Genomic DNA, 14,875 nt, shown 5'->3' with positions numbered 1-14,875 from the left:
TATTGACAGGTCAACACAGTACCGATATGTCCTTGGCGTAAGAAAATGTAGTAACATCAAAATTCTGTAATTGTTAAAAACTTTGACTCGAATCCTCTATGCACAACCACTACACCACTTTGTGATCACATGCTTTAATCCTTTTTTCAATTCTATGTCACTCCTTGAGATTTACAGTATTAAAGATGAATTGTGTAAATAATCATAGTCCTGTATGCTTATAGCGGATACTTGAAAAATTACTACTTGCTTGATTTGACTTCATTCGATTTTGAGGCATTTTGTAAGTTTAAAACAGTGCTTTAAAAGACAAAAAGTCTAATAATTCTCACCGAACCAATGAAAAATTCTCCCACATTCTCAGTTTTCACATACATATTCTTTTATCCTCCATAGAGGGATTTAAAAAAAAACAACCATGTTGGAGCTTATTAAAAAAAGTAGAGACTCCCACATGAATCCCTCAAAAATGTTCAGACTTGGAGAAACATTTATATATTTGCTGCAACTCCGAGGATGTGTTTCTGTGCTACTGGGGCTAACTTTACTTTTTTGCAGTGTTTTTGGAGTGTGTTCACACAAGCATGACATTCAAAGCAAACATCAACCTAACAGTATCTACTGAGTAAATCAGTTTCCTGGACGCAAAAGTGCACATAGCATAATGCACAGCGAATCGGACAGTTGATTTAAACACTAGAACATGTTTAGTGTTATGCATTACATGCAGTACATGCTTGTTTTAGTAGTAAGGTCCACCAGAGTACGCTAAAGAAAATAAATGAAAAGTAATACCCACACTACCATCAAAGAGACCAACTTGAACACGGATACTCAGTTTCTCTACTGTATTTGCACGAAGTGTTACACCTGCAAGTGGTGGCAAGCACTCAAGTCAAACAAATACAGACTCAGTGCTCTGAACACTCGTGCCAGTGATGTATGTAATGTTACACCGCTGAGCACAAAAAGCCAGGAAACTCTTATATTAGATTAAACTGAATGAAACTTAAAACAATCGCTGTGTTGGAACTGGGTCATCACGGCAACAGAATGACGGACATGAAGGAGAAAAACACAAAAAAGGCCTTTTTTGAGAAGAAGCATCCCGATTAATGAAATGAGACCCAACACACATCCAATTTAACTGCCATCTGTGAGTGGAAAATCTCTTCGAAAATAACGCAAAATTGAAATAAAAGGGTTGCTGTTTTATTCTCAGATTTGAAGCAGATGTGTGTGGACGTAGCCTCACTCACATTATCATATTGCCAGATGTAGGCCACATATGGACTCTCAAACTCACCCCAAAAATGTGAGCAATGCAAAGCTATCACCCTATAAAATTCACACTTAAATTTGTCCCCGTGGAGATTCTTTTTGTGGAGTGAGACCGAAAAAAAGAAAAAGAAAAAGTGATAATGGCTTCAGTCTCCCTCCTCCACGGGTCCTTTGGATTGTTTCGTCTTGATGCTTAATGGTGGTTCGCAGACTTGTTTGTCACTTTAGCTCTTCCTCCGAAAGCTCCACTGTCCATTGTTATGTATAGCAAGGCACGTGTTGTTATTTCCCCCCTCGTATGAAAGGAGTGAGCAAGGCTTTCCCATCTTCCCCAGAGAAATGGCCATGACCTCAGACCCCTCCACTTCACTTGGAGGACAAAGAGTAAACATACCAGGGGGGCAAATGTGGGGAAAGCCCCCAGCTTCCTCCGAAAATCTTATCCAGAGTCTGTGAGCAGCCCCACTGCTGACACTAATGACCTTTACCTGTTTGTGGGCGTATGCTGTGAATGGATTGACAGGAAAAATACCAAATATACAATAACTCTTATTTCTTAGTGTAGTGTGTTTTCTGCATCGGAACAGAAAGGATATCTTACCTATACATTAATGTCATAGAAACAACAAGAAATATCCATATGTTTTACTCCGGCTTTATCCAAATCCTTATCACAACCAGTGGAGTGTTGAATTCTTTAGATCATAGTTATAACCTGTGGCAAAAAGTTGCTTAGTTTCAGAAATAACATAACTTAACAGAGAGAAATATAAAGATTACGTATCAAAAAAAATGCTTCAGTATAAAGTTGGTGAGTTTTTGGCAAAAAATGTAAATTCACTCCACCTATTTGAAAGAGTTTAGGCACGGACAAAAACCTGGACAGATGGAGGCCTGCAAGAAGGAGAAGAGGAAGACCGAATATTACCGATCCACCTCTTGTCTGTGCACGATGGAGGTGGCAGGGATGAAGATGCTGAGGTTTTCACTGCGAGTTCCCAGGTGTGAAATGAAGGCAGGGGATTGAGCGAGATGTAAGCAGATGATTTGCTCTGGAGACTCTTGAAGGGAGAAGTCCAAAGACTCAACTCGCAACTTTCTTCAACTTTCATTGCAACTGTTTGAAAGCAAATTATTTTAGTAATTCTATTAAATGCATCCTCTATTGGATTTCATCAGTTATGGTTGCGTGGAGCTGCTAATACCACTCAACGATATCAAACTGCTTCTGCCAATCAGTTGTAGTGTTTCACATAAAACAATTCCACTTTAAAAAAAAAAGTTAGCAAATACAATTCAAATCAGCAGTAAAATTTGTATTTTATTTGAATGTGCTCTCAAAAAAGTGAAACACACACTATTTCAGAGAGATTTTTATTTACTGTGAGCATTGTGGTCCTCAATATTAGACCTTGAGAGCCGCTGTCCTGCATGCTTTAGATGTTGCCTTGCTGCAACACACTGCATCGGAGTAAGCTCATTTGACCTCGATGGAGACACTTTCTTCTGACTGAGGTGTGCTGAGCCGAGACACACCTAAAACATGCAAAACAGGTGATGTCAAGGCCTGGATTAAGAACCACAGCTTCGGAAGCTTTTAAAGTCATCACCCATTTAGAAATATCAATTGAAATAGCGCTGTCACAGAAGATGACTGACATTAAACACCAACTTGGTGCTTTTGCAGATCGACACTTCTCACGCAGAAGAGAGGATGTCTCGCTTGAATACATGAGCCGAGGCTGACAAGCAACATAAAAAGTCAAGAAGAGGGAAGAGAATGAAAACTGCATTCGTTAAAAGTCCAGAAAAATGACTCAAAATGATGTTTGATGTTTAAAAATGCAAGAATTCTCTCAGCTTGATGATGTAAAAAGCTCTATTGTATGTGTTCTTCATGAACAATAAAGTATAATAGCCATCAATGAGTCTAGCCAAATGTCACATGTTAAGAATACTGACTAGATAAAACACTGAAAAGATAAGCGGAACTGACTTCAAAAGGAAAAAAAAAAGAAAAAGTCCCTCCTGCCTCTTTCAGATGATGCTGAGTTATCATTTAACAGGATATCGTAGTCACTGCCATCAGATCTGATAAATGCAGCTGAAGCTGGAACAAACGGGCAGAGAAGGAAGAAGAGTTAAGTCGGGAGACGTAACCATGCAGAGGGCTCTGCAGAGTGGCCAGGAAGTGTCTCTATTGTTTTCAGGGTGACCTCGCTTTTCCTTTCAGAGCCACCAGCCACTGCTCCGTCCACAGTGCTGCACGTCTTATATAAACAACAGTCCTCGTCGTGTGCGATTCCCTCACTCACCTCACAAGGGTTAGCGAGGAGCAGCAGCGGAGGAGAGGCATGATAAGGAAATGTACACAGACTGTTTAAACCTCCCCCGGGCTAAAAACAGGTTTAACCGGGTAAACACATACTCGTGAATAAAGTTTCAGTATAAAATTTGACACAATAGCTGTTTGGCCTCTTCCTGGTTTGGGACTGCAGACTTAACAACATTGCCTCTGGCCAGGTCTGCCGTGTCATTGGATGGAAAGGAGCAACGGGAGGTGGGACAAAGCACACCTTAGTTACAAAGTTACCCATTAACTTCTCTTTCTGGGAATTGGCTACAGAGCACACCTCGTCCAACCTTTGCTCAACATTTCACCATTTTCTTTCAGCGAAAGCCAAAAGAAAACGTAGTCAAGGCTGATGTGCTGGCTGACAGACAGCAGGTGAAGTTGCAGAAATCTACACGCACAGGTTATCAGGTAAGCACTCGAATGAACTGCTGGCCCTTGACGTCTCGAGCGTTTTGTGCACATTTGATGGCTTAAAATGCTGAAACCACAAACTCTGTGATATATTCACTCTGGTTTTAACCACAGTGGAGGACAGTATAAATAAGGCAATGACAGGGGAATCTTAACGGCTCATGAATATTGAGTCAGCTGTGCAATTGTTTGTCACAGTTAAAATACCTTGTATTTTTTCTCCATTTTTACTTATTTGCATTAAGCAGAATTTTCTTTTTCATTTGTTTGACTGTTGAGAAGATTCATGTGTCATAGAATATGTAATAAATAAAATTTACAGTAAAGCCAACATTGCATCTAAGACCTATGTTACTGTACTTGAACTTTATCTGCTTGGTTACTGCAGTATATAAATGCAAATGCTGCTCTCAACGCCCTCTGGCCTGAAAATTCATTCCAGAACTCATTGACACACTCACTGGACTTTAATACATAAAGAAGAGGCAAAACAACTAAGCTGCTTTCGCTGAAGCTGGCTTCGACAACATATTTACTCCCCCCTTTGCTTTCAAAATATAAAATGTATTCAATGTAACAATGTGGACTTCATGGGGGGCAAATACATTGATGAAGTTTGTTATTACTAAAACTAATGCTATAACAAAACGAGTTCATGACCAAGAAAGAATAAACTTTGTCATAAAACAATTTGTTTCCACATATTGGTGACGTAAGGTAAAAATAACTTAGAAGTCCAAAAGATCACAGTTTGTTGGTACAAGGTACTGCAGAAGATTAACCAGAGACATGACTGTATTGTTTACCTTATCAGGTCACTGATTTATTTTGGGGGGTGAGAAACATTGACTTGAAAAAAAATATGAAAGGTGGACAACTTGTACTTTATATAAAAAAGTGTCTTCTCTCCACTTTATATTGACTGTATTTATGACACAAGGATGGAGAGATCCTTCGCATGATAATGAAGTAGAAACTATTTTTACTCATCTGGCTCTCCATATGCATTTCTTAGGAAGATATAAAGCAAACTGCCTCTTGGTTGGAGTGACAGTGGGCCCACATGTTTTCACCACAAACAGCTCAGCTCATCCATTGCTCTGCTCTGCCGCCACTCAGATCAACAGCTTTTATTCCACCAAGAGGACAGGTGCTGAAACTCACTTCACCATGTCAAACACTGTCGTTTGTGGAGTTTTACTTCTTCCTTAGTCTGGCTTTTGTCTCATTGTGCTGCTGTGGCTTCTCTGTTGACTCTGTCATTGTACCAGGACTGAGAGACAAAAACCAAACATGACTTATGAAAGCACTCAGCTGAAGCTATAATGACCTTGCTCCAGTTAAGCAACAACAGTACAATAACCAGTACGTTGGTTAAATAATCACGCTCAGCCAGCCGGGTTTTTTCTCCCTCTTTTACTTTAAATACAGGCTCATTTAGATCTTGTGGATGTCATCCTTGACAAACAATGGCAAGGTCTGACTCCTCCACACATTTCAAAGCGAGACAAAAATACTGAACTTGGCAGTGGGATAAGAGAGAAAGAGGGAGGCTTGTTTCTTTGTGGCTTGTTAGAGCGAGGGCCAACTAAAGGGCGACATATTGTTTTTTTAATTATCTGCGCGGCACGGATATCTGTTATTGCTGCAGCCAGGGAGATGCAAGGCCTGCATTTGTTTGGTGTTTACATATCAGTGAAAGCAAATGTGTTCAGAGAACAGTGCTTAACAAATCGCATTTAGGCTCTTTGCTGCCTAAGTTGACAGAAGTTCATCACAAATCTCCTTTGTCACCTCATGCGGCATAATCAAATCTGAAACCGTGAAGTTGCTTCCAGTTAATTTATCCACTCAAATGAGTGTGAGCACACTCCGGGAGCTGAGTGTAGTTTTGATGTTTAATTCAGTTTAATGACAGTTTAATGAGTAACAATTCACACCCTCTGGCCATCATTAGTGTCTATAAACTGATACGGGACTCACAATATGGGGTGATGAAACAAAGCAGGATTACAAAAAAACTGACTTCCTACTTTGAGAATGGCATTCGAACACAGACAAAGATGCAAATGCAGCCTTTTAACGCATACATCTCCCCGCACTAGTGCAGACGAAATAGCAGCCGAGCGCAGTAAAACTCACAAACACTGCTACATCTGACACACATAAGTTTCTGGCTCCCATAGCTCCCGGTCCTGTGCTGCTTGGTGTGTATATTTTGTTGGGCTTTGCCTGTGTGAGGACAGAACAGGAAGAGATAAAGACAGCCCTGTTGCTGTGTTTACAGCCAGCACTGCTGAGGAGAATAGCTTGAGAAGATGAAGGGGAAGAGGCTTAATGGCAGGCGCTTAAGCAGCCAGACCCTTCTCGCTGTGAGAAATGACCTCAGAGCCCCCCCCCCCCCCCCCCCCCCCTAAAATAAATAAGCAAGATGTACAAAAACTGTGCTCCTATCCAAGAAAACAACATTTTGAAGAAAGGAAAAAAAAAAATAGACTGTAGAGTCTAGACTATTTAAAAGTACCCTGCTCCATTTTTATTAACTTTTTTATGTTCACCTTGTTAGCCGACATGCGGAGTCGTCGCACAGATTTCATGATGTACGGCTGCAATTGCTCTCTGATTGAAATATAATCCTTACTGAATTTTAGTGAAACGTTATGGATTCATTCATTTTGCTACGGATCACTGCAAACCTTGACAACTTTATATCTCTGATTTTCTAAAAAAAAACAACAATAAAGCAAACGAACACACAGAGTTCCACATACAGACCAAACCAAAGACTTCAAGATTTAATCAAAAGGGAGTTTCCCAGCTCAGCTCCAGTTTCTACAAAATGCCTTATGATGGTCATCTTTGATATGTCCAAATCTGATTTTGACATCCGAGCAGAAATCTCTCGTGTCCTGCTGTCCTGCAGCACATTATTCCAAATATGAATTGCTACTCACATTGACCTTGTTGCTAAGTTGCTTGTTGCGCGCCCATTTTACAGTTTGAAGTGCATAAGGATAAATAACTACCGCTCCACACTTCTTCACAAGTATGGTGTCATGGTTTTATGAGAGGTGTGTTGACACCATTACCACACATTTCATGCTGAGCACTACATATGAGAGTAAGAGCAACAAATAACCCGTGAAAGAGCATTTCTCCAGCTCTGTGAATGTATGTAAATAAAGGCAGCCAGTTCCTGGACACTTGCATGTCAATAACTCTCAAATTTGCTGTTCACCAAGTTCCTCTCTCTATACAGCATACTGTGGACGCATTGTTTGTGCTGTATTTGCATTTCGTGTTTTTTTTTTTATACTTTTACTGTCATGTGTTGTAGACACTTTTTTTCAATTTGCTATCTGAGCCTTCTGCAATGAAATTTTGTTCAGGTGTGCAACTGTGATTTATATTTTGACATTCTATCAAACTATCTATCTATAGGATGTTTTGGCACTTACTCCCACAGTTTATCTCACAACAAAAGCAGAAGAAAACAGATCAACTAAATAAAATGTAATAATAGATTGATTTTATTCAAAGCAAAAAGGTCATTTGGTCATTTGAGTTCAAACATTAAGAACTCGATTGTAGAAAGCATATATTGAAACACATAGAAATCTGTGATTTTGTCTGTTTCCTACAAGCGCGAACTCCGAAGGAAGGTCCTTCAGCATGTGAGAGTTCCTGTTTGTGACACACTTTTCCTGTTTTGGACGATATCCTCCCGAGCTCCCAACAGCTCATACTCAATTATGACTTCTCCATATAGAGGACCCAGGCTGTGTATCCTTATGATGATGACACACTCACTCTTCATAGAAACTAAGTGAAATATTTAGGTCATTTGATTGTTCATGTTCTTTGTATGCACCCCGCTTATAAAATATGCATCGAATGGCACAAAGGACTCAAAAGAATTCAAAGCCACATGGGGGTTTTTAGGGGGTACAGCTTACTGGTACTCTATTTAAGAAGCCTTTTTTTAGACTTTTTGCAAAATGCCTTTGTGCGCAACTCTAAAATAAGAAGGTCACACTGCTTTAATTTCATACCTCTTTTCTACTTTTTCTAGATCATCATGGAGCTGCAGTAAAATGACCCTGGTTCATATTTCAATCTATGCAACACTCCCAGTTGCCACTGAATCAAAAAGCACCCTGCCACTCAACCTTGCCACCTAGTGGAGCTCTGAGGGTTTGTCTTCCCTGGTCAACAGAAATCTTTCAGACAACTACCTCCCTCATCTGGGGGGATGCCTGCCCTGCAACTCTTACTCCAGATCCCACTCAGCTTTTAGAAGACTAAACAACGCATATCACTTCAAGCACTGGTTGGTGGAGGAATCAACGCCGCCCACTTCAGTTGAAGTGCAGAACAGTGTCTGTGGATCCTGTATAAAAAGAAGTGTGTGGAATCTACTGCCATAACACATGTCTCCATGCCAAACTTGGTGGTAAAAGCAAAACACAGGTCTCACTGAACACCCAACCGAGAGACACGGGAGAAGTCTCTTCCCTAAAAGAGACGGCACCAACAAGAGAAAAGTCAGATGGACCTATTATCAAACGTGACCACCACGCCAGCAGCAGCAAAAAATGGTGAGACGTCAGCAGTTTCTGCAAACTCATGTCAGTCTTCCAGAGCATTTTGTTAAATGCAAATGCGAATAAATGTAAGCGATATTTACGCGCATTGTGTATTTAGACACTCATTTTCTCTGCTCTTCATTATCTTGTTACATTAACTAAATAGAAACACAACTTGCATTTGTACAGGCTATATTATCTTCTTAGGGGATTGTAGATGGTTTATGTTTATTAAATTGCATTTTACTACCTGTAACCTGAGAAACTGTCATAAAAAGAGAAGAGACACTGGAGCCCCAAACAGAAAATTGTGGACCCATCTTTGAGGATTTTTATTTTTCTTCTACTTTTTCACTTTGGAATATGATTTACTGTCATGTTTTTGCAGACACCTCTGTGAGTCCAACATCCAAATATCCAAGCCACAACTGGGAATTCTTAGTGGCCGTTCTGGTCACGGCCGTCTCTTTCGCCATTCTCACCGCCATTCTAGCAAAATGCCAGGTGATTCGGCGTTACCTGGCGAGCTACAGACACACACGGCTGAGGGACACAGACACTGTCAGTCATTGTGACCCGTCAGGTTTGTATTTATTATTGTAATGTTTGTAAAGAACTGAAGGTAAACTGTAAACCAATGAGCAGTCATTGCGAACACGTCTCATTAGACGGGAATCTCCTTTCATCCATGTTTCATCCAGTTGGTCCCACGACGCCTCCAGAAGGTTAGACAGTGATCTCCAGCTGTCGATGCTGCTCACGTCAAGAAACACAAGCCTGGTGCATTCAAGCCTTTTTCAGTGCTGATGCTAACTTCCTGAGCTAATTGCTACATGCCATAGTAATTACCACGTGGCTATCACAACCCAAACAATGTAAAAAAAAAAAAAAAAAAAAGCTCTGTTTGTGTATGTTTTACTTCTCACCTGTAAACATACCACAACTACAAACATATTTAGTCCCAAGAAAGAACAAAGAAAATCATGTCAGACTAGATAGACTAGACCGGACATGTTGGCTACTATTAAATAGGCAGACACAAACTGGCAATTCAGAGCCACCTATTAACTAAATGAGTACGTCTCTGGAAAAAACCTGCAGACTAACGCCCGTGCACAGTAAGAACACGCAAACCCAGATATGCCCTGTAGTTGTGAGGCAAGCACGGCAACCATTAACAATCATGTTTTTATTAAGCCATGAAGGCAACTGGACACTCTTGATGTTTTTGAAGACGTTTGACTACGTAACCAAAAGGCTCCATTATCGATATTTATAATATTATCCATAATGTAGGTCCCTTCATTAACTCTAAACTTGTGTTTGTTGCTTCGAGAAAAATAAAGCAACAAGAGTTCTCTTTAGAGCTGGTGTTGGGTCACCTGGGGAACGTTAGAACTGATGAAGCTTTGCGCGTGAGATGTGACACATCTTCAAGTGTTCAGGTCTTCCAGTTGCTTTTATGATATAGTATGATGATTCAGCAGCTTTCAAAATGTATACAATTGTCAAAACAACAGCAGGATTAAATCCTTTGTGAACATCCATCACGAGTAAGATGTAATCGCTCAGTAAAATGTTTCCTATATTTTGTGCTCCTTCAGAGGAACTCATTCAGATTAACAAATATTTTTTTATGATCAATAAACACCCCAAAAAAAAAGAATATCACCCTGAAAGCAAAAATTCAAAGAAAACTGAAATCCACTTTGCAAATCACCCACGACCAAGGAGCAGATGCACGTTGCTCATCAACAAGACAGAGATGTCAGACTGCAGCCGTTTACAAATGTCAGGTCTTTTTAAACGTGGGAACGCTGATGACTCCATCAGGCTGGACTCAGCCTGTAACGATTGTTGCGTGTGTCTCCAGGCCACGAGGTGGAATTTGTCATGCAAGGGGGACGTGGAATGGGCCCTCACTGCATCCCTACGATGGGAGAGGAGGACGATGACGGCTTTATTGAGGACAACTACATCCCGGCCAGTGAGCGAGCGAGGGCCGAGAAAGAGGCGGAGATCATAGACATGGACACGGAGGAGGAGATGGACGACATCGACTTTTCCATCACTTAAAAGTATTCGTACACCTGAAAAGCCACCAATTTCACTCCGGTCTGTTTCTTTTGAGAGTTTAAACCTACATTTTTTTTTCCTCTACAAAAGTGGACGGTTTGTAAAAATAAAAAGGAGGGATGCACTGATTCCACTTTTTTAAAAGACGAGTACAAGTACGAGTACTAACCTTGAGCTACATGTCAATACCGAGTACCAATATGAGTACTTATTAAATGCCATAAAACGTAATGTATTCTCTATATGCGTATGATATGTGCATTGTTGCTGTGTGAAAACCGAAACTCTTTAACATGTAGCATGTAGCATGGCTTGGAGTTACATGCTGAGCAGTTGAACTAATTATCGACATCTTTTGGCTTCTCTTCATAGTCTGGCAGAACATAATTTACAGGAATTTTACAGTCGGCCTCACTTAATACTGACATCTGACAACTCGTGAACGTGCACTAATAACAAAGATTAAGCATACTCTCAGTACTTAATCAACGGTTATGTGCCAAAAGGAGAGCATCCAAATAAAAATGTTGCCTCTCTTGTGTATATTAACTTTCTGGACTAATTGAAGAAATAACTTTATGTGAGCATTTCACATGCGTTCTGAAAATGTAGACTCCTTTTCCATTCAAAATGATTATTTGATTTGTTTTGAAGTTTTGTTGTTTTGCACAGGCTGCTTTTTGAAAAATCCTCAAATATCTTTTTTGAAATGTATTTTTTTTATTTTTTATCTTTGATTTCAATAAACCCTCATACTGTGGAATTTCCATTTTTAAGTTGCATCCTTCAGGAGAGTTCAGAGCATTTAGGATAATTTCCCTTTTGAAAAGGTCATTTCCAGTTTAACTTCCTACTTTCAGACAAAAAGGTCATCTATTATTTTCAATCTCTTTCATATGACGCAGTTTTTCATCATTTAATCAGCCACTGCAAGCTGCTGGGTCCCCTGAGAGGGCAAAGCAACCACAAAACCACACAGTCACTGTGTGTCACAACTGACATAAAGTACCTTTGACAAAAGTTGTTTTTAAGTGCCAAACCTCCATCCAGGTCACCAAACCATCACAGGCCCAACACATACAAGTGTATGGGCAATTCAGAGTTGCTAATCTTCACTTTCGTCCACATGTTTGCGTGGGAGGGTGCCAGAGTACCGTTAGAAAACCCTATGCAGGCACAGGGAGAACATGCAAGCATGCTCTATAAAGGCCCAGTCAGTCATCTAACCAGTTAACGTGTCTATGGGACAGATGTGCTAACCACATGACCTTTAAACATTTTCAATGTTATTGGGCACAAAATAACTGTAATTCAGATTATTTTTGCCCAGTGAAGAATATTTGTAAAGGCTTGGTGTGTTCACTGTTTCATTGCCTTTTTGCACTGTTATATTTAGATTTTTATTTTTATTTTTATTTTTTAAACATGCATGCATTCTGTGAGCAAGAGAGGCAGACATCATTGGAATGCATAATTGGATAAAATATAATCATTAAAATGTGATGTTTCAAAATTGATTCCTTTCAAAACACCTCCAACTTCTATGATTTGTGTTTTATTATCTAATATACCAATCTAATTTTCATGGCACAACATTAGCATCCATAATGTCTCCCAGTGATACGTGTCAATCAGGGGAACCTAATTTTCACTTGCCCATCGGCAAACGTCAAAATAAATCAGGCTCCTTTGTTTCTGCTGACAGATTTGTGAACTGAAGTCATTGGCTGAGTGACTGATTTGTTTATTTGATAGCGCTGATCTTGCCAGAGGTTTTTCTGGTAAGGGTGTGAGAAAGAAGTAGCATTTTGTAAACAAAACAACGTCATGAAAAGGCAACAGAGCCAATCCGTGTTGTGGGTAAAGAGGTGGTCTTTCCAGGGTCTAAAGACCACCAGTCCATCACAAGGGGGATACAGACAGACACTCTATCACATGCAGTCACAAGGAGAACATGAAGAAGCTTCACACATGAAGGCCTCCAAACACAGACTGGAAACATGGAAACTAAATTCTTCTGGCTGTGAGGAAAAGGGTGCCAAACACTACAAAACCGCTGCCAAATTGAGACGAGCATTCATCCATCTCATAGACTGCTTCATCCAACTTAGAGTCCCTTTAATCTGAAGCGCATCTCAGCTGACTCTGGACAATCGCACACACCTACAGGGGAATTTAGTGACGTCAACATGCAAAATACGTAAAATGCGGTTGAGTGTCGTGCTATAATGATATGATTTGCAATAAATCAAAATACTGTTGTTTTTTGAGATTCTTGTCTTTCCAAACACAGCGCGCCTTCTGCCACCTAAAATTTACCCACACTGTGAATGGACACATTTTTTTCCATCTTACTTTTTTTAATCACAGCCGCAGTTTAAACCAGCAACGTTTCTGAAGTGTTACAGTTTGTTGACTTTGTCGTTTTTGATCATTGTTCATTTGTTTTTCTGACTTCTGGAGGGTTGCACCAGGTATTAGCTAATTAACGCTGTGAGTCGACGAAAACCTTTTAATTTGGAATTTAATGTTAATCACATCTTTTTTTCAAATTTAGAATTCTGTCATTTTGAATTCGCTGTACATGAATGCAATAAACATTTAAGCATAATGTATCACAGTTCAGTGAGTCTTTTGGTGTAAGGGTATATAGTGTGCATGTTAACACTGTGACAACAATAAATCTGTGATATATTGTGCCCCCTGAAATTTCCTGTCTTCACTTTGACAGATCCTGCTTTTGTACTGTTATCAGTGTGTGCGTGCGTCCAGTGCACTGCAGAGGCAATTGCTCTCGGTGAACTGTTGTTAAACACTGAACAACAGTTGAACCGAGCATAGAAGCGAATACAAAAACAAAAAATATGTAAAGTGTAATTTAGGACAAAATTGATGGTGCTCCCAAGATTTAGAATAGTGTGTCATAATCTATTAAACTGCTTAACTGCTTTATAAGGGGAAATAAGAAGATCCACATTTGTATTTTACATTACACACAATACCAGCGTGTTAATTTAGTGAAACGTGAGTAACAAATGAACCCCAACAGGATGTTTAAATATAGACCTACAGAAAGAGAAGAGGTGGGACAGAGCAGCCACATGAGAATGTAGGGCGATTCATTTCTACCATTACTTGTAATTAATTTTCATCCACCTTTGGCTGTTATTTTTAGCACGAGTGGCCATGAAAGTGAATTGATTCACCCAATCACCTACTTCTTCTGATGACTGAAGTCCTCCTGAAATTCCATCATAAAAGTGCTAAAAGCAGAACTCAGATTCTGGATGCGAACGTGTCGCTCGGTGTGTCTGCGGAGGTCAAACTGGTGGAAGTAATCTGATTTGGTTTCACTTGTTCTTGTGTCCCACTGGACGCGATCTGGGAAACGCAACACTCACCGTTCGTTTTAAACTCTGTAACCCTGATATAAACAACAGTAATTAAGACTGACGCTGCGTCGGGGAGAGGAGGCCCGGAGCGCCTCTGGTCCCGGGAGGAGGCGCGCCTGACGAGAGCGGACTGACAGGTCTGCGAGGGGCTGTCAGCAGCGGAGCGCACCAGGGAACGACAAGCTGGCGTCAGCCGCGGAAGAGACGAGGCGCGGCCTTTCAGAGTAAAGGCGAAGCGTTCAGACTGTCCTGCCTGGGCGTGCCACTACTTCCACGCTAAATCCTCACGATTACTCTGGTCATAAAGCTCCAAACGTAAAAAAAAAAATTGAAATAAAAACAAATAGTAAGATTTATGGAATAAATAAATAAATAAATAAATACTTCCACTTAGAAAAACAACAACTATAATAATAATAATAATAATAATAATAATAATAATAATAATAATAATAATACGTTCTTAATCTTTTTACACTAATGCATTAAAATCAAAATAGAAACATTTCAATACAATTTCCCCGGGTGGAATCTGCGACTTAACTGGTCAATGATTATTGTAATGATTGTCAAATGTGCAGTTTGTTCAGCCACAACAAACATTTTTCCCGGATGCTCAAAAAACAAAAAAACAACAACAGCAAAATAACAAAAACAAAATGAAACCATACATTTTGATTTTTGGGGGGTAAAGTATGCACAATCCTAATCTGGAAACTGCATATAAATATTGAACAAAAGTACAAGAATTCCCTCAGGAATTTAATCAAAAG

General features: G+C 39.9%; 1 protein-coding gene across 1 annotated transcript; it reads left to right on the top strand.

Annotated features, from left to right (window-relative positions):
• The first annotated feature begins 3,725 nt into the window (after window positions 1-3,725).
• Window positions 3,726-13,408, top strand: cUnh1orf210 (chromosome Un C1orf210 homolog). The gene is made up of 5 exons (XM_080474083.1): window positions 3,726-3,841; window positions 3,956-4,045; window positions 8,121-8,646; window positions 9,023-9,217; window positions 10,508-13,408. Exons 3-5 carry the CDS (start codon window positions 8,598-8,600, stop codon window positions 10,708-10,710), a joined length of 447 nt encoding a protein of 148 aa, XP_080330209.1. The 5' UTR covers window positions 3,726-3,841; window positions 3,956-4,045; window positions 8,121-8,597; the 3' UTR covers window positions 10,711-13,408.
• The last annotated feature ends 1,467 nt before the right edge of the window (window positions 13,409-14,875 follow it).

Source organism: Lipophrys pholis (genome assembly GCF_963383615.2).
Source record: "Lipophrys pholis genome assembly, chromosome: 10".
Classification (NCBI taxonomy): Eukaryota; Metazoa; Chordata; class Actinopteri; order Blenniiformes; family Blenniidae; genus Lipophrys; species Lipophrys pholis.
The sequence above is the reverse complement of the archived record's forward strand: the minus strand, read 5'-3'. Positions and strand labels throughout refer to the sequence as shown.

Coding starts and splice junctions, on each gene's coding strand:
- cUnh1orf210 (XM_080474083.1), top strand. CDS start 8,598: ATGGACCTATTATCAAACGTGACCACCACGCCAGCAGCAGCAAAAAAT. Junction 8,647..9,022: donor GCCAGCAGCAGCAAAAAATG/GTGAGACGTCAG, acceptor ATGTTTTTGCAG/ACACCTCTGTGAGTCCAACA. Junction 9,218..10,507: donor CAGTCATTGTGACCCGTCAG/GTTTGTATTTAT, acceptor GTGTGTCTCCAG/GCCACGAGGTGGAATTTGTC.